The 27504-nt window shown below is 44.0% G+C and overlaps 1 protein-coding gene and 1 long non-coding RNA gene across 10 annotated transcripts in view; one reads left to right on the plus strand and one right to left on the minus strand.

Annotated features, from left to right (window-relative positions):
* TNRC6A (trinucleotide repeat containing adaptor 6A) overlaps positions 1-27504 on the plus strand; it is a 43195-nt gene that overhangs the window by 1517 nt on the left and 14174 nt on the right. For 3 of the 9 annotated variants that reach the window (XM_027897304.1, XM_027897299.1, XM_027897300.1), the window contains exons 2-8: positions 224-271; positions 2391-2426; positions 9225-9315; positions 11283-11304; positions 17529-17861; positions 22416-22463; positions 24881-27469. In XM_027897304.1, the coding sequence (XP_027753105.1) occupies positions 224-271; positions 2391-2426; positions 9225-9315; positions 11283-11304; positions 17529-17861; positions 22416-22463; positions 24881-27469 (3167 nt within the window). Of the gene's footprint in view, positions 1-194; positions 272-2390; positions 2427-9224; positions 9316-11282; positions 11305-17528; positions 17862-22415; positions 22464-24880; positions 27470-27504 lie in introns of those variants that run through there. The other 6 variants (XM_027897306.1, XM_027897307.1, XM_027897303.1 and 3 more) reach the window with 3 other exon arrangements.
* On the minus strand, positions 10478-18683 carry LOC114064342. The gene is made up of 4 exons (XR_003572729.1): positions 18530-18683; positions 18360-18365; positions 15165-15167; positions 10478-10489 (listed from the first exon to the last, which is right to left on the minus strand). It is a non-coding gene; the product is annotated as an uncharacterized LOC114064342 (long non-coding RNA).

Raw genomic sequence — 27504 nt, forward strand, 5'->3', positions numbered from 1 at the left:
GGCTCAGGGGGCACACAGGGACAGGCAGGGACAGGCTCTGCCTGCTCCCCTCGCCATCCCTGGGGCACACACCGCTGCATCCCATCTCTGGGCCATCCACGTTCTCCCTGCTCCCTCCTGACCAACCCCACCTGGAGCTCCCTGTACATCCTGACCCCGCACCACTTTTATTTCCGTGATGCATTGCTGTTGACATGGAAACCAACACCGCTTTTTCTTCCAGAGAATTGGAAGCTAAAGCTACCAAAGAAGTCGAAAGAAAACTAAGCAGGTAAAAGGCTCATTTAAATTCCCTCCCACAGTTTAGATGGAGAGTTGGCCTTGGGCTAGAAATAGTTGTGGGCTTTATCAGGGGCTTTAATCTCTTGTTAATTGTGAAGATAAAAAAGCCCCTGAATTGCATAGAGAAATCTGTGCAAGTTTAGTTAATTTTGCAAACTAAACACCTTTTTAGCAGAGTTTTTTTTTCACGTAACAGGTGAATAATAGAGTGTCTTTAGTAGGGGACGTTTTTGAAGAGAAAAGTAACTTTTCTGCTCTACGTTGTACTACCTAAAAATAACTAAAAAATAAAGGATGAATTTTTTTCTTTTCTGTACACTTCAGGCAAATATTGTTGGGAGGCAATAAACGGTTGTGGCAAGAACTGGAATCAACTGTATGTTGCCACAGAACTGTTGGGTCTTTGCCTCTTGCTATGAAGAGTTAGTTGGTGAATTTCCCCTTAGCAGGTAGTTTTTAGAATAACTTTGTAGAATGGGCAGGAATTCAGTCATGCTGAATTAAGCATTTTGTGCCATCACACATCATTTTTGTATTTAAGTAGTTGTTTCTTCTGCACTGTTGGCTTTTAGTCCCGTGGCTTTCCCGCAGATCTCTGCTCTGTTTTTTACGTTCTTTGATTTCAACTTTTGTCCTGCTTCCTTTTTGGGTTCTTTTTCAGTTAGACCTCAAAGGACCTTTTGCTAATTGTTAAAGGGATTTCCCAGTGTGCCCAAACCCTGAATATAGCTGATAGAATCCCAGGCTTGGTACCTTGCTTTTCTCCTTTCCCGTGCCTGAGCAGTCTCCCACTTCCAGGCCGAGTTATGATCACACTGTGAAAGCTGCTTTGCTTTCCCCTGCTGTCAGGATTCTTTTGGTAATACACTTAAGCATGAATAATTTTTCCCATGTTGTTGTTGAAATAAATACATGGAGTAATTTGAACACATGGAATCTTTAAGATACCTTTGGCACATTGCTGTTAACCCGTCAGGGTTCTGTGAAAGCACTCGGTGTTTTCTCGATGGCAGAAGTGATTTCAGAACTGTGTTATTTGGAGTGACAGAGTGCTAAGTTCAGAGCAGTATTTGGTGCCAGTCTCAGTAAGTCAGTAGATCTGCACATTTTTATGACCTTAGCAGAGATTTTGTCACGCTGCAGGCGAGGCCAAGAGTGACAAGAAGTGAAAGAAAACTATAGACGTGCCAAAATTCAGTGCTTGGAGAGTAAATCGTGCTATGGAACGGGTCCCTGTGTCTCTCTGACACAGAGGGGTATGTTTTATTCATTGAAAAGATTCAGAACGGGTTTGAAGTTCACATTGATGCCCCAGCTGGTTTATGTTTAGCCAGGGAGCCCTGGTTGTGTGAGCACACAGCTGATAAACCGTGGTGTGCCTGCGCTGGACAGGCCTGGTTAATTGTTTTACTGGGGTGGAACTCAGCAAACAGCCCTCGTTCTTCCTCCAGTCTCATTATTTACAGTCTAATTAAATTTGCAGTGACCTAGTCAAGCTGTAAAGGAGCTGATATTCTTTCCTGGGAAGGTACACACAGCCCTGTGCTATAGTTTATGTTGATCTCACATAAAGATTTCACAGTGTGGTTGTAGACTGTGAACACCACGGGACATTTGCTTTGTGTGTGTTCTGAAGTCGCTTCTGGAGTTTATGCTTATGAATTAACGGGTAGCAAATATTTTTTATCTTACTGGGAATATTGGCCTAGACGGTAGGTTTGTGACAGGATTAAGTGTTACAGATTTTAGTACAGCTTACTTATCCAATTGGAGTGATTCCCATTTTACACTCAGGATTACATTTGGCTTCCTTGGCCTTTTGGAAAAGAATCCTCATTTGGTCCGAGTTCTCTCTAGAATTCATACATGCCTAGTGCTGCACAAATATTCCTGCTCTCAAAAACAAGCCAGTGACAGTGATACAGATAAGGGCATTGCACACTGGTAATGTTACGAGTCAAATGTCACCTGTTTGGCCAGAACAAGAGCTATCTGGTGTTAACTGGGCACATCTAAGAATTAAACTTGGTTAAAATCAGGACTGCTAAAAGTCACCACTTAATTCTTCTGATTTAAGCAATAACCTTTCAATTCTGTTTGGTAAACAGGGCTTTCCTGCCTCATTTATGTGGAACTGAGAGAAGGTAAATATCTGAAATACGTTTACATTTTCCCAAACCCAGGGGTTTGTCTCTTGTTTCACAAGCATGCAAACCATAGGGAAGAGTCTCCATGGCTTCCATTCACCTGTGATTTCTGCTCCACATTCCATCTGCATCGGTTGCAGACTGGCCATGTTTTGGGAGAGCAAGCTTCTCACCTAGATTTCATCCTTGTATTCTGAGTTACTGCTGTACAACTGATTTTTGCAGTTTTGTGTTACAGTAGCTACCATATTGCTGTGATATGTTCCTTGTTTGCTGCAGGGGTAGAAAAGATCTGGCTCAATGATAGAGGCATAGAGAAATGGAGAAATGCAGTAGTTTCTGTTGACGTTAAAGCAGTTGGTTTTCTGTTGGGTTTGGGGGGATGTGGGTCTTTTCCCTGAGAAACTTCTGATGGAATGATGTCTGCTGTGAAATGGGAAGAGTTTATTGCAGGAAAAAAAACCCATTTGTGCTTTTCAAGACCTTTAGAGACACCTTTGCAAAATTACACCCCCCTTTCTCCTCCATGGACGTTTTTCCAGGTCGTTTGTCAGGTGGTCCCCATAAGGTACCTTGTATTTACTTTAGTGTTTTGGGTCTTAGAGCAAACCCCTGTACAGAGCAGGGCTGCCTCTGCAGCAGCCTGGGAGTGGGTCAGAGTTGAGTTGAACAGTTGTTTGGGGTTGTGCTTCTGTTAGAGCCTCCTGTGGAATGGCCAGCGTGACTGTGGAGGAGCAGTTTAATCTGCCTTCTTCGGTCCCTCATTTGTTACAGGAGATAGGGATTGTTTATGGCTGCTGCTGGAGCCTTGTGGAGTTGGATGATAAACTTCTTGGGAAACAGATCTGTCTTCTGTCTGCTTATGAAACATGAGGACAAAACTGACACAAATGTTCCAGAATTATGGTGCATTTATAGTGCTTGTAGGGGGGAACATTGTTCTGATGAGCCAGCATCTGTATTGGGAGAATGGGAAAGCTGAGTGTGTTCCAGGTAATTGGCAGTGGCAGACATGGTAGGTAGAATTCCATCACTTCACTTTTAGGGTGATAATTTAAAGACTGAGGTATTTAAAAGCAAAAAAGAAACTAGCTGATACTCATTTACTAATTAATTATTCATTGAAGTATTTGTTTCAGTTTTTAGCTTGGCAGCACCTCTCCTTTTTGTTAATAGCTGGAAAGAACTAACACACATACACGTCTGTAAATGAGTGGGTTTGTTTTGTTCTCACTGCCTCAGGCTGTCTGTGCTCCCAGGAACACGCTGGGTGGGTTCAGGTGCCGGAGCATTTCCATCTGAGGCACTGGTGGGGTTTACTGGTATGTTTTTTTTTTGTTAACTTCAGAGTCCTGGTGTCTGTTCCATGAACTCTTCTTGGTGTAATTTGCTGTTCTGTGAGACTCATGGATAAATGAACTGTAGGATCCCTCTTTAATGAAAATACACATTTTATAATTGATCCTCACAGAGTTCTGGTGAGTAGAAAAGCTGTTGGTTTTTATAGAACCTGAGAAATCACTTTTATTGGCAATTGTATGTAATTGTGTAATTTCAAAAAATTTAAAGATTAGGGAACTTTTATGTCAAAATACAGAAAACTTTTCAATCTCAGCAATGAATTTGAAAGTGTGTGTAGAAGATCAGCTGTAGGCTGAGCACGTGGTGCTTTGCAGAATTGTTAAAGATCTTTCAATTCCTGATGCTTACCTGTAGTTACCTGGCAGTGTTCCACCTGTAGCACTGCAGTTTAATTTATAATTAGAAGAAGAACAAACAGTGGAAAGCATTAATTTGTTTATTTGTTTCACCCAAAATTTATTTTATGTTTGTCACTGAAATTTTTAGAGTGGTTGCAAAAGCCTCTGTGTCCAATCACTTCTAGTTTTTCCTTGTATGTTTGCTCCATGTAGTATACGGGAAGAAGGTAAAAATCCACAGTTATGTTTTGCCCTCAGCTGTTAATCCAGTGCCACCATGTCCCCAGGTGTCACATCCACATGGCTGTTAAATCCCTCCAGAGATGGTGACGCAGAATTCTTGTAACCATCATTTCCTCTGTGAGGTGATAGAATTGTGATTTTATTGTGGCAACACATGTTGCCCTTTGGTATATTGTAACAACAAAGATAGCAGTGCTGCACAAGCATTAATTACTGCATCCTCAGCCTGTCTGCCAGGGAAAATATGGATCAACTTGATTTTCCCCTTCTGCAACATAAGAATAAAGGTTAAATATGGCTGTTTCAGCCCAGGTATTTCTACAATGCCAAACTGGAGCTTTAGCAGTTAAAGATTATTAGAACTCTTTTTCAAGAATTAATGAGTGAAACATGATTTGATATAAATATTAACCTGGAATGTTTGCAGTTTGAGCATTAGAGCTTTTTCCAGTCTCCACAAGCCAAATAAGAAATCAAACCACACAAAAATAAAGTGTCTTGTGCTCTCTTGATTCCTGTTCCAGTTAAAAAGCTGGTTTTGGTTTTGATTTGTTTTGGGTCTTTTTTAATGGCTTAATTGAGGAAAACATTTTGGTAGTTTGTTGGGTTTTTTCCCTCTTTATACAAGGAATTGTGACGGGGTACACACCTGGAAAAAAAATTACTTTATAAAAAAAGATAGTAAATATTTATCTGACCCTCAGTCTGTTCAGAGAGCAGAGAGCAGCAGTTTCCCCTTGCACATTCTCAGAGCCATCAAATGTGCACTCTCTCCTGAGATCAAGATCCATTTTCATTTGGTCTCATTTGAAAATAAAACACCTTTCAAGTTAAGCTGTTGAAACCAGAGGCCTTTGTTCAGTCTCCGATCTGGATTTCCTATGGCCGGGGTGTTTTATTTTCACTTGATCTAAATTGAAAAATATGGTTTGCATTTCTGCTAAGGCCATTTAACCTTGAGCAAGCTAATCCTGTTACACAGGAGGAGAAGGACGTTCCCTGTGCATGTGTGTGGTGACAGTGGGATGGCTGATAGGGAAGCCATGGGGGCCTGTTTATGTATTTCTGTTTTCAGTCAGAAGGCTCGGGCCTTGGCTCGGGCCTGCTGACAGACCCAGCTGAGCGGGTTGCTGCAAACACTTGGGCACACAGGGTCCATGGATTAAATCCAACAGATACAGGGAAAAGCCCAGCAGAAGAACCTGCTATTTTTCTGGCTTTGTGTTGTTAGCACAAGGCTGGGTTCCTGTGGTGGCTCCTGTTCCGTGCTGAAATGACTGTGGAGCTGCTGTTGGTTTGTAGGCAGGAACAGGGAGCCCTTAGGCAGAGGTGGTAAATGGAAAATGCTACATTCCACTTCTGTTCCTCAAGGAGTAGTGTTAGAGGTGGAGCTTGTTTGTTCCATGTTCCGATGGAGGTGGACTCGGAGGCATCAATGCCATCATTTGCTGTCTGCTGAGAGGGACATGGATTTGTGTGTGAGAAAGAATAAGGGAGACTCACACTTCCTGCTGTCAGAGATGGAAATTCAGGAGTTCTGCCCGAGACTGAAGACTTACTAGGCAAATGTGAGTTTGTGTCTCAGGTTTCAGTGTGTGCATGAGGGTGGTGGATAGGCCTGTCTTCCTTGAAGGATTCAGTTTTCAGGGAAGAGAAGGAGGAGCAGGAAGGGCTTTGCTGCTGCTGTACAGTGGGTTAGTTTTGCACTCCAGTCACTGAGATTTAATGTTATGGTGGTAATTAATACTCTTAAAAACCCAACATGAACTGTAAATGGATAATTTTTATCCAGGAGTTGTCTGGAGTCCTGATCCTAATCATCATGTGGGTTTATGTATCCTAAGCTGGCTTTGTAATCTAGAATCCGTTTTTCTTAATTAGATGAAAATCAGATGTCATAGAGTGTCATAATTTAGGAATTCTGTTGTGCCTGTGTGAAAACAAACCGATGATGCTGTGGTAGAATATTCCAGAGATATTGGTATGTTAGTTATTAGCATCTGTATTCTCAAAATGAAATGTAATCGTGTTGGTTTAGCTGTAGTAGGATTGATGAGTTACTTTTTTTCCCTGTGAAAATACTATTTTGCATTCTGCTTGCTCTTGAATGTGCTACAGCTTTCTTCTAAAAGCAGAACAATTTTTCAGTTAATGCAGTTTTGGCATGTGACAGACTGAAATTTGTTATACAAAACAAGTGCTGGTGGCTTTCTTAGCTCTTAGAACTCTTAGAGGTTCCGTAACCAAGCTTTTGCTCCAGCAGCCAGTCCGAGGGGAGGTCCCAGCCTGGGTGTTGGCAGGGTGGGCAGAGCTGCCCCTGGACCATGCCCACTGAGGGACTGAGGCTGGGAGAGAGAAGGGCTGTGGGAGGAGGACACAGTACCCTGCCTTTTCAGCTGCATGAGGCACCTCCTGCTGTCAGTGGTACCTCAGGAAGTACTGAATTCCTGAGGAGTGAACCATTGGCTCTGCTCAGCGTGGAAAGGAGCTGTAAATGGACTGGGGGTGGTGTTGAGAAGGAGCTGGGACCTATAGAACCTTTTTCCTCTGCACTGCTTCCAGACCTGGTGCTGTTCTCCAGCTTAAATTGCCTGTTAAAAATTGTACTGTCCCAAATTAGCCCAAAGTGAGGATCAGTGTCACCAACTCCCTTTGGTTACAAATGCTCAGGGTGTGAGGCAGCAAGGGACAAAACAGACTGATGTGTCACCTTTGCAGTGCCCAGCTGTCACTGCAGGTTAATCATTGAACTCAGATTTGCACTGCATCCAAGGGGTTGCTCTGAATGAAACTGGCCAACTGGAATTGTTTCTGTAGTTACGTGACTGACCTCTTAGTTGTCCATGCAGTCATTTTTGAGACCCAATTGTAAATGCAAAATTGCATTTGCAGGGAGGTGGTCCTCGATGAATCTTGCAGCCAGATGATAAAGCTGTGGTAAAATGCAGAATAGCCAGGCTGTGTTTGGTGGGTTGTGATTCCCCTGGCAGTGCAACTGAAACACAGAGGGGGCTCAGAAATAACACTTTTAGATAATTTTTTTGCCTATCTTAACACATCAGAAGTAATTCTTTCTTAAGAGAAGTAACTAGTGCTTGCTGTCTGTTACTGAAAAATCTTAAAAGCCAGAATTTGGTCTGTGGAAGCTTCTCAGAGCAGGGGTGTGTCTGTAGCAGGTCCTGTGTGGGGTGGAGGGGACACGAGGTGGTTTGAGTGCTCACTGTCAGAGCAGCTCTGCCACTGGTCAGACCTGCAGGACCTGCTGCTGCTGCTGCTCACACGTGCAACACGAGGTGCTGGGACCTGGAACAGCCCCCTCGGAGTGGCAGAGAAGAAAAGGAATGCTGGGTGTGCAGTAAAGCAGTGTTATTGCAACAGAAGGGAGCACTGGGGAAAGAAACAGTGGATGGAATGGGATTTGCAGTGAGAACCAGGATCTCTGCAATCAGGAATCGACAATGATTGCTGTCAGTGGCTGCTCGGTGGGTACACTCAGCCATTGAAATTTAAATTTAAGTATAAGTGGCAGTGTATATAATGGCATTTATAATATGGCATTGTCCTTACTGGGAGGAGAGCCACCTTCACTGTGTCACTGAAGAACTTCAGATCAGGACAAAAAACCAATTTTAGAGCTTAAAGGTAGAACTGAAATGGGCAGCAGCAACCTGGGAGTCACCTCTCCCAAAGGAATGGTGGGATCATGCAGAAGGATGAGGATAAACTGCTGCTGGATGCCTGAAAGAGCTGACCTGGTGAGCTGCTGCTCAGCATCATTTACACTGGTGCCACCTGCACGAGAGCAGTGCTCAGCGTGCTGCTTGTTGGTCTAATTGCTCTAATTAACGAGTGAGGAAGTTATATGAATATGCTGCAGTGGAACCAAGCAACTGAAGCTGGAACTTGTGGATTTAAAAAAAAAAAAATGTATAAAAACTCCAAAACTGACACCTGCAGTCACTTTGGAAGGGACTTGAGCTAAACGTAGAATTAACTGGTTATTTATATATCTAAGAAAGTAAGAAAAGTTTTGGTACTTGTGGAGTATCTTGTAGTTTAATGCATTTAATTGACATTGCATCTGACAGATATCAAATTATCTTGTCTGAAACTGGAGCTGTGTAGTTATGGGTAGTTTGGGGTTAAAAAGTAGCCCAGTGTTTCCAGGCAGAAGCAAGTAGTGACTGCCCCAGATTGACATTCTTAGTTCTTTTTCCCCCAAAATCTTTTGAAGTGTGTTTTTAAACAGAGTAAGCTGGACAAGGATGCTGCTGCTCAGCCTCCAGTTTGAGCACCAAATACCGTGTAGGAAGTGAATTCAGTTAATGCTCTTGAGTTTTGGTTTCACTTTTAACAAGCTGCAGTTTTGTCCCTGGGTTAGGGAGCTGTAAAGTGGCCCTGGTGGTGCCAGCTGTGGTGTGACAGTGCCCACACTTGCTGCTTCCTGGCAGGGGTGGTTTGGGGTGAGGGAGCTGTGCAGATGTGCAGGGCGTGCTTTGGCTGAGTGCGGGAACGCTGCCGGCTGGGATGTGCCAGAGCTCAGTTGTACCGCTTCAGGTGGAGATTAAATAACATCTGAATTTGCTGGCTTTTGAATCAAATTAAAGTCTAAGCCTTCATTGTAGGCTTTGGAAGAAAGAACGCCTTATGTGTAGCTTGACACCACATCTGCACTTAAAGTCCTGTCACTTGTGTCTCGCAGTGACAGTGACAGTCCCTGTAGAAACAGGATCCAATTAGAAGCAAAATTCCCCAGTTCCTTTTGTGTCACTGTGAAATAATTGTTCTAAAATGAATCTAAGTGTGTACAGATTGTATTTTGGGAGAGTTAATTACAAACTGTGTGGTTCAGGGATTTAGTGCAAGAAGAGGAAGAACAGTTGATGGAAGAAAGGAAAAAGAGAAAAGAAGACAAGAAGAAGAAGGAAGCTGCTCAAAAAAAGGTATGTGGAGCACTGAAAAATAAAACCCTGTGCTCAGGGGTGACTTCTTTCACCACTAGTAAAAACTGATTTAACTGTTGTTACTCACAGGTATTTTCTTGTTAATTTGGTGTGTTCAGTTCAGATGTGCTGGCGGTTATCTAGTGGTTACTGACATACTGAACAGTGTCATTGCCTCTGTGTAGTTTCTTACAAGACTAGATTTTCTTCTGAGATGACCATTCTTTTTCATGATTGTCACTAGAGGCGGTTTCAAGTTTGAAGTCTCTCAGTGTTAATGCATTTATTAGTAGAATAAAAGTACCATTTGAAGGTAGTGGCTTTCAGCTGTATTCTTATTTTAATGTATCTTAATCTTCAGTATGGAAACATGTCATAAGAGAATTTGTAGTAGGATAGGTGGATAAAAATGAAAATAGTGATAGCAAAAGTGTTTAGGGATGGAAACGTCACAGGAATGTTTGTAAATACTTGAGAATCCCTGTTTACTGACAAGATACTCTTCATTGCCATTGATCCTAAATATTGACCCCGAGCTTGAGAGGAGCTTGTAAATGTGGGATTTAAATATGTCCATTTTGGGATTCTCTGGCTGGTGGGAGCAGAGTGAACCTGCTCAGCAGTTTTCCTGTGGTTCCAGTGCCTGATGCTGGCTATGGCTCTCTAGGAGCACACTGCTTTGTTCTACCTTCCACAGGCTTGCTAGCAAAACCTGCAGAGTCTTGAACCGAGCACTTTGGAAGAGCCCAGCTGAAATACATTCAATGTTTTTTCTCTCAGAGACTTGCACCTTAGTGCAGAAAGCAGTCAGCAGCCTGGGCTGTGCCCTGGCTCTTCACGGGCCTCTTTGGGTGCTGTGGATTGCCAGAAACAGCAAAAAAAGCTTTGAAAACTTCTGACTTATTTTCCTGTTCATGGGCCAAGTGCCAGGCAAACGACTTGGGTCACAGCTGGGGAGAGTACAAACTGTGTATCCTTTTCTGTCAGCATAAGAAGGTGAAAAGGAGGGGGTTTCTGTTAATGTACCCTTGATTTCCCGAAGAGAGGCAAGGTCGGGGCACGGGAGAGTTGTGGTTAAAGTTCAAGTATTGACCCTAGCAGTGCTAATGTCTGAGTCTGGGCAAGTCTGACATCAAACCAGTGAATCCATAAACTCTTCTTGCATTCACACCCTCTCCTTTCTTCCCCTCCTCGTGGCTTTCATTATAGACAATCACACCCTCAGTATTATCGCAAGTCTATTTCATACTGTAAATATATGGAGCATCACAATTAAAATGGGTTTTATACAGCTTCCAAAGTGACCACATCAAATTAATCTCATTTTCTTGTGGCAGTAATTGATTTTAAAAGTGAGAACTCTAGTTTCAGATGGGAGGAACTATGTGCTTTGGGAGGCACTTTCTGAGCACAGTCTCCCTGTGGTTTGTAGTTAGAAGCACACCACTGAGGTGCACTGACATGCAAGAAATGTTTCTCTCCCCAGTTTTATGCAGCAATAAAGTTTTATTCAAATAGATCTTTCATCTTGGCCACACCACAGGTGTAACCTGTTGAATCTTGGAAATGAAATGCTTTGGCATTTGCTCTCTTACTCCTTTCTATTTCCAGGTCCCTCCCCCTTCCCTTCCCTGTTCTGCAATAAAAGTGGTGGCGGCTCTTTGCTTCCAGGCACAGTTTTTAACTCACTTAAAACATCTTAATTTGCAAGTTTAATTCAGTCTGTTTCATGTAGTTATCTTTCAAATTAATTTTGTCTTCTGTAACATTTAAACAGCTTTTTAGGCATAAGGAATAATAGGCCTGGGTTGGTTAAAGAGATGCTTCTGAAGCAGATAATTAAATAACTTGAAACCATATTAAAAGAGGAAAGTCAAAAGCTAATGTTGCTTTATGAAGTGGCACGTGCACATGTGGTTTCTCTCTTATCTGCACAAATCACTGACACTTCTTTTTTCTCGTTCTAGGCCATTGAACAAAAAATCAAAGGTAAGTTACTTTACAGTTACTTTTATTCTGTGTATTCTTTCTGTGGTTTTAAATGTGTTGAATCAAACATGTCACCTGAGAACTCCTTTCAGAGGTGAAAGGTGGGATCCTTGAGACTTTAGCTGCACCTTTTCAAAGTGACCACAAAAGCCTGGAAGAGTAAAGGTGAAGGGTTTGCACAGGGATTGGAGTTGCTGCTCTTCCTGTTTTCCATTCTTAGTTACTTACACAGCACCAGGCATAGACATAATACCTGGAGTTCTTGTCCTGGTTTGCACTTTTCCTTCCCCTTTTTTGCCTTGATTGCAAGTGCACAAACATTTAAGGAATGACCATGTATAGAATGATCTGTTTGAAATTTACTTCCCAGATATTCCAAGTGCAGCTGGGATTGGGAACCCTTGGTAGACAAGTTATTGATATGGCCACTTTTGCATGTTCATCCTGCAAAATGATCAAGATGTCACTACCTGAAAGGTGTCATTTCCATGTTCATGGCAGGTGGGAGCACTGCAGTTATTCTGAATATTTGTAGGGTTTGTGCGGATCTCCATTCCAACCAACTCCTAAGGAGGAGAATAAAGATTGTGTTCCCTTTTCTCTAGAATTCAAAGAATTAGGAAAATATCTAGATTTATTCTGAAGTGATAAAATATGTTTGAAAAGGTGATGGAGAAGGAAAATAATAGAATACTTTGCTGTAGACAGTAACATGCATTTGGAGTGACCATTTGACCTGTGTGCTTGGGCTGCTCTGGCCTCATGTCAGGGCCAAGGCTGCACAAGCAAATGACTAAAAATAGCATGAATAGGGAGGGCAGGAATTCTGCTCAGGAGGCTACCTGATGGGAATCTTCACAGGGAAGGACAAAATAATTTTTTTTAACTTTTTTTTTTTTTTCCTTCTTTGAGGCCTAACGTTCACTAATTGATATATTAAGTTCCAACTTTTATTACATTATTATTTAAAGGGTGTTTCAGAAAGTTTACCAGGAATTTAGAGTTGTCAGAGAAACACAAGCTGGCAGTGTTCTGGAAGAACAAACATGATGAGATGCAGATACACAACTTTTTGCCGCAGTTTCTATAGGAACAAAATCCATATCTTGTGTTGCATGGCTTTTGCCTTGTTTCACCAGTTTTACCTCCTTGTATTCAGGATGCAAATTAATGTTTCATTAGTTTCCAAGTTTCCATCACGTTAATGTCTTAAATAATTTATTCTGTGCATGAGCTGAAGATAAAATACAAGAGTATAGGATCTCTAAATAATTCAGAATTATGTGCCTCTTTCAGAAAAGGAGCTGGTTAAGTGGTGGGGGTGAGGAGGGAGGATATTTCTTGGTTTTATGCATAGTTTGGATGGGTCTAAACTGCTGTTATAGCTAAGGTAGAAATTGCTGTTGTGCCAGCTGAAGCAGGTCCCAGTGTTTGTGTAAAATGACAGGAACCTTCTGAGAAAGTTCGTAGAGCTGGGGGTTTTCCTGTTCAGGCTTGGGGATGGAAGTAATGAAGATGATGCTAATATAAATGTTTCTGGTGCCAGGAGCGTTTTGTTACTGTAGTATTGCAGTTAAAAACACAGGTTTGGCATCCCTGCAGATTTCAGGGACTCTGACCTGTCTGGTTTGATCCAGCTGGTTTTGTTAAAGGAGGGGAGAGCAGGTTGGAGCCGTTAGAGGCGAGTGTATTAGTTGCTAAGTGGAAGGTTTGTCTGTTTGTGGAGCAGCTGGCAAAACACGTGGACACATGCCTTCCCAGTGCTCTTTCACTGGGTACTGTAGGAAAAAATAAGGATAATTTGAAAATCCCTATTCATTGAGAGTACTGGGGAATAGTCAGTTGTGGTATTCTTTCTAGCCTGGCAAAATACGTCCTTTTGCTGTGCTTAAAGTCAGTGCTATTAAAGATAGACAAATCCATCCATTTATCCTGAATTCCCTCTAAACCAGAACTCTTGCAGCAGCACTGTGGCCCCAGGTAGCTGCTGGTGAGTCCAGCGCTGGAGGAAGGAGGTTCAAGAAGGATGTTCAAGCGCTGTCCAAGAAGGATGTTTAAGTTTGGCTGGGTGTGCTCGCTCCAGCAGTCGGGGTGTGCTGCCCCAGGGTGAGAGCTCAGCGTGAGGTGAAATGCCCTTTGCCCTCAATTTAATGTGTAGATGCAAAGTAACTGATAAAGCTTGCTCAGTGCTGGGGTTGGGGTTAGTTCTGAAAGGGTCTGGGCTTTGGGGAGCAGCAGCAACTCGAGCTGCACCCAGCTGTCACTGCAGCACTGGATCCCTCAGCAGAAAGTGCCACTTTCATTGCAGAACAGAATAAACTGAATTACCCACTGAAACGGAAAGTGCTCTAAAAATAGCTGGGTGTGGAATTGAAATCTTTGACTCACATTTCCCACCTTGGAAACTTGTTCGTGTTCTTCTCCGCAAAGCAGAACGGCCCGACTGCACTGACCCTTCTGCTTTTCGTCGGGGTTTTCGCTTGCCTGCCTCTGCTTTTCCTGACTGGAAAAACTCTTGTGTTAGCTCTTAAATCTCGCAAGTGAGTAGAAGAATGCCGGGAATGGGCCCGGCTGGCTGTGCAGTCCCCGCAGGAAGGGCGCGCTCACCTCTGGATCCGCAGGGGTTAACGCCTTGGCAAACACGGAGATATTTTCCAGAGCAGCTCCGAGCTCACAGCTGCGGCCATTTTTCCACCACGAAAATTCTAGCACTACATCTTACGTGTGTCAGCTTGAAAGCCAGACTTCCTCTGTTTGCCCTTCAGCATTCCAGCCCTGACAACTCCGGGGCATGCCATGCAGGGAGAGCGGCACAAGGCGTTTTCCAGGGGCAGCTCCGGCGGCAGCGACGAGGAGCGTTTCCCTGCCAGCCTGGTGCTGTTCTTTGTGTGTGTTAGGGAAGGATTTGATCTCTGTGCGCTGATTTTGGGCGAGGGAGAAACTGTTTTCCATCTGCGTTAAAGTTACTCAAGCAGCTGCCATTTTTTTATTGGAGGGGGAGTGTGAGTCCCTGGGCCCCTGCTCCAGGAGGAGTTGGCAGGCAGCTCCTGGAGCAGTAAAATGACACCATGCTTCTCCTCCATTTTCTAATGAAATCTGCAGAGTGGGAAAGCAACACAAGTTGGAAGCGTCTTTCTTTGGAATCTCTCTGTAAACTGTAACTCCACCATCCCCTGCTCTGAGGGTTTGCAGCAGGTTTGTTCTTTATGAAAATCTGTCATTTTTAATACTCATTTCTGTAAACTTGCTGTTCCTAGTCAAGTTAATTAACTGTGATAAACTGTAGGTCTGTTAGTATTGTATTTCTGCATTAATAAGATTCAAAATAAAATGCTGGTATGCAGAACAAACTTTTATTAACAAGCTACTTGTTTAGAGCAAATTAAAATATTAAGATAACAGTTTAGGTGTGCTGGAATTCGTAGTAGCCATATTGGAATATTAATGTTATTTAGCCTTCTGAGAAGTTGTGGAGCAGAAAATGTTGGACAGGATAAATTGTATAGCTTAAAACTTACTCTGTGGTTCTGAGGGAACGAAGGCAAGGGGATTCTGTGTGCTTTGGATAATTTTAGTTTAAAATTAGCATATGAATGTGGACTCTGCCTGTTCTATAGTCTAACCCGGGGACCTGCAGTTTGCTCTTTAGTTTGCTGATCATAGTAGACAGAATTGCTACATTTGCTAAGGAAATGATGCTTAGAATATATGAGACATTTAATATTGTTGAGCTGTTGGAGCAGTGCTGCTGGTGCTGTGCCTTGGGGCTGGCTGGGCAGCGAGCACCTTGTTTATTCGCTGCTCTCCTTGATAGTCAAAAGCGATTTGAGTTCCTGCAGGTCCCTGGGGTCTGTTCTAACACACTGGGTCTTGAAGGGGCTTTAATTAGGAAAGTGAAGTGTTAGGACTGCCGTGAGTGTGCTGCTGGCAGCTCTGTCGGGGTGTCCAGGGAATGTCAGATGGAAATTATTTCACCTTATCCCAGAAGAGCAGTTGTGGGGCAGTGGAAGTGACAGGGAAGGAGAAGTGACTCCGTGAGCACATTACCAGGTGCTCTATGTTGTATTAAAACCTCCTCAAGTGAGGGGTATTTGTATTTTCTGCTTAAGCTGACAGTAAAAAAAAAAAAAAAAAAAAAAAAAGCTTAAATGAGGTGTGCTGGGAAGGGTCACTCATGGAATCAGCTGAAGCAAGAAGCACAGGGAGAGTGCCAAAAGTTAAGGTTTGGGCAGTGGTTACACAGATTGTGGAGTGTGAATAAATGTGTTTAATTTCAGAACTTTTTGCAGTACCTATACCAGAGAGAAGAACAAAGTGCTTCTGCATTAAACTGTCAACAAATTCACAGCAATTTGTTTACATAGCACCCCCCACAGCCCTGGGTTTACTCACTCTCATTTTATTTTTAAAGCAAGAGATTTTAGAAGGAGCAAATGAAGCAGGTATGTTTAAGACTACATTGTATTTGTGTGGTTCAGTTCTGATCATAATTTGTTAGCACATTATGTGCATCAGAACACCATTCAAAGAATCAGTTATCCCCTGTTGATATAGGGAACAGCTTACATTGAGGCAATCTGGGGTGGTGTTGGTGATCTTTATCAACTTCCCAGTTCATCTAATAGCTTTTGAATCCCTTCTGTTCCCTGTGTCTGTACATTCAGCTGACTTCTGTCCTGACCATTCCTGTCCGCAGTTCAGTCCCTCTCCAGTCAGCTGTGAAATGGGAGAGCTGTGCCCAGAGGGATGTGGGCACTGTGGGGAGAGCTGGGTGCTCCTCACCCTCAGACTTCTGCCCACCCTTGGCTGCCCACCTGTATGTCAAACAAGGAGGTTCTTTCCTGCTTTCCTTAAGCAACCTAAATAAAATAATCCGTTAAAACACAACCCAGATGCTGATTCTTCTGTGACTTTTTTTTTTTGTTGTTGTTCTAAAGGACTTCTAGTTTCTGGTTTTAATAATATGTATTTGTATACTGTAGTAAAAATAAACTGAAATTATAGTCATAATAGCACTGACAACATTCGAATTGATTCTTTAAATAAAAACTTGAGTGTGTTTTCATTTATTTTTTGTGTTATATTCCCATGAATCTGTTCCTGAAAGTCAATGATAAAGTGACAAATTTAAAACAAATTTTTTTCAACAAATTTAAAAAAATTTTAAAGGCCCCTGAAAACTACATTTTCAGTCATGTAGCAACAATATTCCTAGTGCTGAGTGATTGAGTCTTGAGGTATCTCAGGAAGTTCTGCAGTAAAGACTAACACATTTTATGGATATCCAGGAAATTTGAAAAGTACATTAAGATATCAGTAAGGAGGGATGGAGTAAAGCTTCGCCGTGTTGGTTGGGGATGGATGGCAGTGGCACCAGGGCACACACCAGTAGCTCGGTGTCCCTTCCTCCCTGGTGAGCTGGTTTACTCACCAGTTCCTCCACCTGCCCCATACTTCCCCCTCTGCTGTTGTGCTGCTGGGGCGGGGTGTGGAGCTGAGGATGGTGTGGGTTTCCCTGGATCCAGCAGCTGGGTTTGGTGTGCTCCCTCGCTGTGACCTCTGCAACTGATGTGACCTTGCCCTCGCCTTGCCGGGGCCGTGCTGTCGGCACTGAGATAATTTGCAGTTGCACATTTGGCATTTTCCCAGTGCCAGTCCCATCCTGCCGGGCTGTGTGTGGTGTTGCCTGTGCTGGCACCAGGGACTTGAGGGCATTGGTGTCTTCCCCTTTGGATAGTGGGGTCGATAAAGCAGGGAAGTCCTAGCAGCAGGTCCTGTAGGTCCTGTTCACCCCTTGTTCTTCTTGGGCCAGGCCAGGGTGGTTCTCTGTACATGACACTGAAAATCTAACTCCAGTGGGAAACTTAATTTTTTAGTACTTAAGTAGTTTTCTAACTGAAAGTTAAATGCTGCGATAAACTGCATAATGCTGGTGTGTCAGGAAAAAGCTGTAGAAAGCTGGTCAGTAGTCGTTTACTGTAACTGATGATGCTAGGAGTGATAGCAAGGCATATTCCTGCTTCCAGATCTGTGCCATGAAAGTGTGTGATTGTGGAATATCAGAGCTTTTCCTGGGGAATGAGTTATAGCTTGAATAGGAAGAAATGCTGCCCCTGCATCGTATATAAACACCTCTGAATATTGACTCAGTCTTTGATTTTTTTTGAGTTGCTGTTCGTATGAATAACTTTGTCCCACTTTCTTTTTCCTGGGGGTGGGGGTAGTGCCAGAACAAACCAAGACAAGTGTAAGCCAGCCTCAGCCTGTCACCTCCAACGGCACTTCCACAGGAACCAGCACTACTAATAATGCCAAGCGGGCCCCAGCCAGCAGCCAGCAGCAGCCCTTGCCTCGATACCCTCCTCGGGAAGTACCACCGCGATTCCGACACCAGGAACAGAAGCAGCTTCTGAAACGAGGGCAGCAGTTACCAGTGATAGCTGCAAACCTGGGATCCACTCCCAAAGTGTTAAACGGCCAGTCAGGAGGCAGCACTGTCACCAGTAACCAGCCCGTGACCAACGGAGAAGTGCCCAACAGCAGCAAAAAACAGCCAGGTGAGGGCAAGCACCTTGTTTTCCCTGAACTAAAATTGAATGTTGTAAATTCCATTACCAGTGTAATATTTGAGCCAACGTTGTTTAAGCTTTCACGGTAAGCTGAAGGATGAAGAGATGCTTTCCTGTGTTGTAGTCTGCTGTTGACCATGGCAGGATGGTGTTGGCCTCACTGTGCAAGTTCCATACTGAAACCTCAGCCTGTCTCAGGGGCTTCTGGTTGCCAGTGGTGTGTGACAGACAGGGCAGGTTTGGAACAGGTGGTGATTGCAATATGACCACGGCTGTGCTCCACACTTCCAGGCTGTGTCCTGATCATTGATCCCAGTGTGGTCGTGGTACAAAGCACCTTTTTTGTGTCCAGTTTTGATAGACCTCACAAGGAGGGGCCTTTAGGACCCTTTCCAGAGAGGGGCTCATCCCACAGTGTGGGCAGCAGGTGAGGGGGGCACTCTGCAGTGCTGCCTCCAGCTCTGGGGTCCCCAGCACAGGAAGGACATGGACCTGTTGGGGCGAGTCCAGAGGTGACCCTGGAGATGATTAGGGGGATGGAGCACTGAGAGCTGGGATTGTTCAGCCTGGACAAGAGACGCTTTGAGGTGACTTAATTACGGCCTTCCAGGACCTGAAGTGAGCCAAGACAAGAAGGATGGAGAGAGACTGTTTACAAGGCCCTGGAGTGACAGGACAAAGGGGACTGGCTTCCCATTGCCAGAGGGTGGGGTTAGATGGGGTATTGGGAAGAAATCCTTCCCTATGGGGATGGTGAGGCCCTGGCACAGGTTGCCCAGAGAAGCTGTGACTGCCCCATCCCTGGAAGTGTCCAAGGCCAGGTTGGACGGGGCTTGGAGCACCCTGGGCTGGTGGAAGGTGTCCCTGCCCATGGCAGGGGGTGGCACTGGATGGGCTACAAGGTCCCTTCCAACCCAAACCATTCTGGGATTCTGAAAAACACCTCCAGACTTTTCTTTATTTTTTAACTTCATGCCTACAGATCCAGACAGGGTATGGCTTGTTCAGGATATCAGAATTGATTTTTGTTGTTAGGTCAGATTTCTTCTCTGTTTACCCACCTGAAGCTCGATTGCCCTACAAAATGGATCCACTTTATTCCTAATTAAGTACAGTTATCCTTTGTTACTTTAGCTTGTTATACATTTCTGCAAATACAGAAATCCTTTTAAGACAGGTAAACTTACCTGTTACGCCTGCATGATGTGCTGTTCAGTGACTGCAGTAGCATGCAGTTCAGGGAATTTTCCAGGACATTAATGCAGTTAATTTTTGGATGGAAAAAAGTAACTTTCTGTAAAGGGTCTAGCTTTGAAAAGGGATTTGGTATTAGTGCATGCTAATACTTAATATGTTGAACAAATGCTATCTTATTTTTATAATTGTATTTATATTTTGATGTGCACATAGCAGTGATGATGTAATTTGTTTCCACAAATAGTTTCTTCTGAGACTTTACTAAATTCCCAGTGTTTCTCAAAATTAGTGTTTTATAGACCACAAAGAATGTGACTCCTAGCCCCTTCAGTTAAAAAAAAAAAAAAAAAGTCAGAAAAGCCCCTGAAGATAACCTTGATATTTCAAGTCTGAGTTGAATTTTGAGCTGTTCTGATTCCTGCATCTTGAAGAAGCGGTATTTAAAGTGAAAGTAATCAAAGCATTGGCAGCAGTTCATCCATGTTTCTTGGGGGATGTTTACCCTATTACTTTCCAGTGTTATTTCTGTAACATCCTGATAGAACTCTTTACCATTGCAGGAAATAATTTTTAAGTAGTTAATTTTTTTGCCTTACCTGTATAATGTTGTTCCTGCCCACAGCCAGGTTTGAAGTCACCTTTCGTATATACTTGGTTGCTTCTGAGATGACACTTTTTCTGCAGTATATATCCTCTGCTGGTCAGGTTGTATGATCACAAGTGGTGATTTAAATAAAAATTTGCATGTAAACTAACTTAAGTATTACTGTTTATACAACCTATGAAACCTCCTAGTTGTATCCAGAGGATTTGTGTACTGTCCTCCATTGCACTCCTCCTGTGAACACCAGCCCGGTATTTAACGAGCTGGATTCTCGTTTGTGTGCTACATTCTTCCCAGTTTTGCTCAGTTTTCCTTGGATTCCTGCTGGTGTGGCTGGGCACTACCAGCATGTCCCAGTGCTGTACTGGTGTCTGGGCAGCTGCCTCACTGGGAGCAGTTCTGTGGTCTGAATAATACCTGGATTATTTGAGTAGTGTATCTGCACACCCAGCTGGTTCCAGAGGGGTCCTGAGAGCCTTCGGGGGAGAGAACAGTTGGCCAGATCACTCTCCCACCTTAAGAAAATGTCTGTGTGGTCTGCATCATCCTGTCAGAGCTTTGTCCCTGTGTGCTCTGCTCCTGGTGTTCCTGTGTCCCAGGAAAACTCCTCAGAACCACTAGTCGAGGTTGGGCAGCCAGAATCACCTTTCTTGGAGCCACTTTGTGTGCTTGGAAGGTCTCTTTCCCTGAAACAGCCAGGAAGAATATCTGGTTTGGATGTGTTGTTATGTTCTTTCAGAAACACAGACAAGATGATAATGTGAAGGCAAATAGTTCTTCCATGCTGGATTTTTGTCCTGGTTTCAAGCCCTTGTCTGATGAGTTGCCAGTGAGGTGAGGTGGCCATGCAGCAGCAACCAAGAGTGACCCAGTGTCTTCTGACACCTTTGTATCTGAAAGGAAATGCTGTTGTCATTTGTCTATCTCCATCTCACTCACTCTCCCTAGTTCCTCTTTCGGCCTCCAACAGCAGTTCCAGGTACTTGCTGTGGTGTTACCTCTGAAATCAAAAATCTCATGAAATTTGACACATCTGCAGGTCCCTTCCCTATCCTTGACGGGATATCCATGCACACTAGGGTTAAATTTAATACCTTAACAGAATAGCTTCTTGACTTTTGTTTTAAAGCGTTATTTAATGGCTACTGGAATTGATGTGTCTAGGGCTACAAGAAAAACTGTGGTGTTGAAGGTGTTGAAGTCAGAATTGTGGGAATTGGGAATGGCTAGGGTTGCTTTATGTGTCATTCCTGAAAAGTTCTCTCCCCAATTCCAGCTGAGGTTGGAATGATTTGTAAAAGCCAGGGAACACAGGTACTGCTGACTTCAAATCTCTAGTTGCCCTGACCACACTGAGTTTTTCTGTCTTTCATATTGGGGAATTTTTTAATTATAAAGTGGTCAAAACCCCATCTCTTTACTTGTGTTTTGTGTGCAAAATCATCTCCTGTTTGGAAAAGGAACATGCTTTGTTTAGAAGAAGGGATAGTTCTGTGGGTTCTTTATTTGTCTGCTGGTTTTAGGACATTGGGCATATCTTTTTAGTAAAGACACGTAAGTGAAGCTCACGCTATGTAGTGCTCCTGAAACAAATCCAGACTTGTGCCAAGCTGGTTATTTTAAGAGCTCTGCCCAAGTAGCTCATTTTTGGGACACTTTCATATCCAGTTCAGTCACTGGCCTCACTGATGCTCCCCATGTGCAGACTTCCCACAGAAGGAAGGGTCGATCACTGCCCTGGTATTTGCTCACCTCTGCTTTGGAACACGTCAGAGTAACCAGCTGGTTATTCCACAGTGAAGGGATTTATATAATGAACTAAGATAATAGCCAGCAGTAATTGCTTACAACTGTGAGACAGAGCAGAACAGGAGAGCACCTCTGGGCTCCTGGCGTGGCTCCAGTTTGGGTTCCTCCCATCCCCCTTTATCCCAGAGCATCTCGCAGCGGAGCCACGAAGTTGTGTCCCAGACACAGCCCTTGGGAGCAAAAGATTCCTCCTTTAACTTGGAGGAGTTTCTTGGCTGTTGTAGCAGTCTGGGAAGAGGGGAGCAGTTAGGATTTGCCGTTAGTTGTGATGGAGGCTGAATCAATTTGGGAAACATTGCCTTAAATGTAACAGTTACAGTCTCCAGCTGTAAAATCTGTGAGTTTGGAACGTGAACTTTGATTCCGTGTAGTGCCTGGGGGACACAGAGGAGGAGGGGCTGTGAAAGAGGGCAAATGACAGTTATACACGTGCTTGGGTTAAATCAGAGTTAGGCCATACTCAGACATTGCTGTTTGCTCAGTCAGACAGCACAATACTGACTTTGAGGCAGACAAATATACTGTTCAGGGAGGAACTGCTGAAGTTTCAGGGCTGACCTCTCAACTTCTAAGTCAGTACAGTCCAAAATGAAGTGATTTTGGTTTCTTTGACTATAAATTCTTCCTCTTTTTTATGTAAATCAAACTTTTAAGGACATACTAAATTGGTCCATTAGCTGCCAAACGTGTAACAAGGAGCTAGCAGTGGAAATGTGTCCCAAAAACAGCTGAATTGCTAGTGCAGAAATCCCCAGGCTGTGTTTGCTGTCAGTGTGTCTGCTCGGGGAGGTGATCAGAGCAGCTGGCTCTGAGAGAACCCCGTCCTGGAAGAGGGGGCTAAAGCCTGGGTTTACAGCAGTGAGTGGTTTGGGGACTGTTCTCTCATTTACTGAAGTTAACACTTCTGTGATTTTCTTGCTTTTTTTTTGTAGGCATGCCTCCCATTCGGGACTTGGTGAGCCACTCCCCTAACCAGTCAGGTTAGCTACTTCCATCTCACCTGCTTTTACACTACCGTGCTTGTAGTAGTTACATGTTTCACACAATTTTGTCTGGGTTTTTTTTTATTATTATTATTTTTTATTCTTTGGCTTACATTTTTCAGTAGCATGTGCTGTGTGAATGACTTCAGTATACTTTCTCTGTACCATTGCATACTAATTTGGTTTAACATTTTTAATTTTCTAATTTAGCCAGAATTCATACTAAAAGCTTTTGGCACCTTAGCTTTAAAACACTAAGTGGGGTTATTTTACGTTTATGCTTACATGTTAAATTGCCTCTCTGTGGTATTAAATTGAATAATCTGTGCAAGCCCATGCTTTCTATCAGAGATGTGTCGCAGCACTGTGGAGGAAATCATGTCATCATTGCTCACTAAAAGCTCAGAAGTTTGTTTACTAAAATGCATTTGTTCATAAGGCCCAAAGGTACAGTGATTGGCAAGGTGTAGTATTGACAGTCTGGGGGTGCCAGGTGTACTGGAGCAGGAAAAGGAGGCAGAAGGAGCAAGATCCAGGTATTTCTTAATTTACACTTCTCAATCCTTCTGTTTATTTTAGCCCATGTGATGGTACTTTAAAACAAACAAACTGCTTTTGTAAATACATACGGTTTCCTGCAAACATTTCCTGCAGAATAACTCATAGCTAGAAAGCATTACACTACAGATTATTGCAAAGCATTAAATTACAGCCAAGATTATTGAAAACAATCCTAACAGATTACAGAATTTTAAGGAACTCAGGTTTGTGTAAATGTTTTGTCCAGGATTTAAGCAGCAAAAGTTCAGTTGCAACTTTAAATAGTTTTGGGAAGAAAAGTGAGAGTAGGCTGTTGTGGCTGCTTGTGCTGTGCACCAAATGCAGTGTATTGTCAGCTGTTGTTTTTCAATTTTGGAGGTGTTTTTCTGGTCTAATGCCTGCTTGTTCAGTATTTGTATCCTTAAACACCGAAGTTCATGGGTTGAGGAAATTCAGATAGGAATGTTCCAGAACAGTGGCATGTACCAAACCTCACTTACACATATTTGTGTCCAGGAGAAAGACTGTTGGTCAAAGTAGTTTTGTATGCAATAGGAGAAGATTCTGGCTGAGTGGAAGCTAATGACTGTATGCTCTTGTGGATTGGCTCGGCACAAACTGCATCACAGTTAGATTAGGGTAATAGAATTGTAATAAATACCAGCTTTCTTTATGTATTCTGCTACTGTGCAAATTAGGGTTTGTTTTACCATTTTCCCCAACTTGTAGTCATAGCCTGTATCTCTCCACGCTTAATTCAGGCTGTTTGCCATCTGTGTGCCTTCGTGTTGCTTTTGAAAGGGATGGTGTTTGTGTAATCAGGGTGCTGTTCTGTGCTGTTGGTTCTTTCTCTCCCAGGGGTGCAGACAACTCTTTGATCAGTCTCTTAATACAGGTTAAGCGTATTTTTATAAATATCAGGGTGAGAGTTGAAATCTTGAGGTTTGTTGGGCAGTGTTTTTCTGGTAGCACATGAATCAGCAAGTTCTGGGTTACGTTCTGCTGAATTGCAGGCCTGGGAGCTGCCAAGCAGTGGAACAGAGCTCTGTCTGCTGCAGCAGCTCTTTCCCCACTCCTCCTGTTCCTCACTGCTGAGCCACCGTTCATTTTTGCACTTACCAGGGGGGCTCACCTTAGTGCCTGGACCCTCCTGGGCTCTCACCAGCCCCATGCTGAGGAGTGGGGGTGGTCCCTGCTCTGTGCTGCTCCAGCTCTTGCACCCAGGGTCTCAGACTAGATTCTTTTTCAGTGTATGATGAGTAATATTGATATTGATTAAAAATTAATTAAAAATGGACTTCTGAAGCAGAACTTCAGATGGGTCTTGTGCTTTTTGTGTCAAGTTGCTGTATAAAAATATCTCGAGTAACGTGTGTTTAAGAATCTTATATAATGTCTGTAATGGGGGAGAGGGTGTGTGTTCTCTGGCTGCTGTCACACAGCAGTTGGTACTGCTCTGCAGTGTCCTGTTGGGATTTCTGCCTTTCAGGCTGTCTTTGGTTTTTATATAAGATTGTAGGTTTTTAATATGTATATGTTTCTAGAAAATACTTTGTATCTGGTGATACAGAGTATTTTTTAAAAAAATGGTTTCTCTGAAAAATAAAATATCTTTAGGAGTGCTTCTCTAAGCTTTTTGTCAGAGCAGCTCTGCATCCTGGGAGAAGTGTTCTGGGATATGTGTGACAGCATTTGGGCAGCTGTACTTGGAGCTTTCTCCATCACCTCCTGTGACTCTAGTGCTAACAAAAGCAAAATAATACACAAAATAATTCCTGGCTTAGTATATTTATTCTTTTTTTCCTCTTCTGCTTAATGAAGTAATAATGCTAAACTTACAGTAATGCTCTTGTACTTTCCTTCTTTCTTTTTAGATCTGAACCACAGTGGTCTAGGATCCCATTATGAAAATTCTCACTGGGGACCAGTCTCTTCAAATAGTGACTCCAGCACAAACTGGGATAAAGTTATCGTAGACGGCTCTGACAAAGAAGCATGGCCATCAATCACTGGCAGTGACCCAGAGCTGACTTCAGAATGTATGGACACTGACTCTGCCTCCAGCTCTGGGTCGGAGCGGAACCTCGTTATCATGGCTTCAGGAAGCACAGGCGGAGAAGGCGATGGCATTCGCAATGGCATCGGACATGGGTCTCAGAATAAGTTTGTGGTTGGTAGCAACAGCAATAATGTGGGCAATGGAAGTATTAATGGGCCGTGGGGGTTATCCCATGGATCCATAATAAGCACATGTCAAGTTTCTGTGGATGCTCCTGACAGCAAATCTGAAAGTAGCAACAATAGAATGAATGCTTGGGGCACCATAAACTCTTCATCAAATGGAGGGTTAAATCCAAGCACTTTGAATTCAAATGGCAACCATGGTGCCTGGTCCGTGTTGGAGAACAGTGGACATGCCCTGAAAGGGTCCGTGGGGAGTGGGAGTCCTGGCACAAGCATTCAGTGCAGTACCATAGGTCAGATGGCCAACAGCCAGAGTATTAACTCGAAAGTGGGTGGCTCAGCCCACGGTTCCTGGGGAAGCCTTCAGGAAAGTTGTGATTCTGAATTAAATGGTACAAGGAATGTTTCATTCAGTGGGCAACCTCAAAACCTTAACACTGAAATGAATGGACCAAATAACACTACTAACTTTATGACCTCTAGTTTACCAAACTCTGCTGGTTCGGTGCAGATGAGCGAGCTGCCCAACACTGCAGGGCCCGGGGCCTGGCGCGTGAGCACAATGAATCATTCTCAGATTCAGGCCTCTCCAGTGGCAAACGGCACTTCCATCTCTCACCTGAGCAATGGTGAGGCCAAAGCTGGCGGCTCTTACGGTACTACCTGGGGTGCCTATGGTTCCAGTTACTCTGGAGACAAATGTCCAGGCCCAAACAGCCAAGCTAATGGTGACACTGTGAATGCAACTCTAATGCAGCCGGGCGGGAGCGGGCCTGGCAGCACTAACTTTCAAATCAATGGGAATAAAGGAGGAGGGGTGTGGGAGGCAGGGACAGTCAACTCCCAGAGCGTGCCGTGGGGAAGCGGGAACGGTGCGAGTGCTGGCGGGAGCAGAAGAGGATGGGGCAGCCCTGCACAAAGCACTGGCACTAACATTTCCATCGGGGAATGGAGCAAACTGCCTAGTAATCAGCATTCCAATGAAAGTGTGAATGGAAACAGCAGGAAGTTTACAAATGGATGGAAGTCTACTGAGGAGGATGATCTCAACAGCCAGAGTTCTGCTGCTTCCCAGATGGCTGAGCAGAACAGCACGTGGGCCAAAACAGGGACGGGGGACAGCGAGGGGAGCTCGGAGAGCACTGGGTGCCATGAGGACAGAGGAGCTGCAGAAGGCCAGAACCGAGAGAGGAGGAAGGTTGACCAGCACACGTTACTCCAAAGCATAGTGAACAGAACTGACTTAGATCCACGTGTCCTCTCCAACTCTGGCTGGGGACAGACTCCAATCAAACAGAACACTGCCTGGGATACTGAAACGTCACCGAGGGGTGAAAGAAAAACTGACAATGGGACAGAGGCCTGGGGGGGCTCTGTGACACAGACTTCCAGCTCAGGGGGGTGTGTGGATAGACCTAGCCCTAATAATAACGATACCTCATCTGTATCGGGGTGGGGAGATCCAAAGTCTGCTACAAGGTGGGGAGACTCCAAAGGGTCAAACAGCCAAGGGGGGTGGGAAGAAGATTCTGCTGCTACAGTAATGGTCAAGAGCAATCAATCATGGGGAAGTGGCAAAGAGGAAAAGTCATCCTGGAATGACGCACCGAAGATGAAGCAGGGATGGGGAGATGGACAGAAGGCCAGCCAGGGTTGGGCAGTGTCTGCCAGTGATAGCTGGGGAGAAAATTCCAGAAGTAACCATTGGGGTGAGGCAAAGAAATCCAGTTCTGGAGGTAGCAACAGCGACAGGTCGGTGTCTGGTTGGAATGAGCCGGGTAAATCGAATTCTGTTACTTGGGGAGGTAATAATGCAAACCCAAACAACTCTTCAGGATGGGATGAACCTGCAAAGTCTAATCAGAACCAGGGCTGGGGAGACCCTCCAAAATCCAATCAGCCTCAAGTCTGGGGGGACTCATCAAAGCCAGTCAACTCTCCTGAATGGAACAAACAAGATGTTGGCTCTTGGGGAGCCCCGTCTGCCACGAACAAACCCCCTGGGTCGGGCTGGCTCGGGGGGCCGATGCCAGCCCCAGCAAAGGAGGAAGAGCCCACAGGCTGGGAGGAGCCATCCCCTGAATCCATACGCCGGAAGATGGAGATTGATGATGGAACTTCTGCTTGGGGTGACCCAAGCAAATACAACTACAAAAATGTGAATATGTGGAATAAAAATGTCCCAAACAGTAGCAGCAGTTCAGACCAGCAAGCACAGGTACATCCGCAGCTACTGTCTTCAAGTGCCATGACTAGCAAGGAGAGCAGTTCGGGTTCTGGTAAGCCTGGCTTTTATCCAGATTTATGTTTTCTG

The sequence above is a fragment of the Empidonax traillii genome, unplaced genomic scaffold (assembly GCF_003031625.1).
Source record: "Empidonax traillii isolate 1590-97213 ecotype Southwest subspecies unplaced genomic scaffold, ASM303162v1 scaffold534:size827195, whole genome shotgun sequence".
Lineage (NCBI taxonomy): Eukaryota > Metazoa > Chordata > Aves > Passeriformes > Tyrannidae > Empidonax > Empidonax traillii.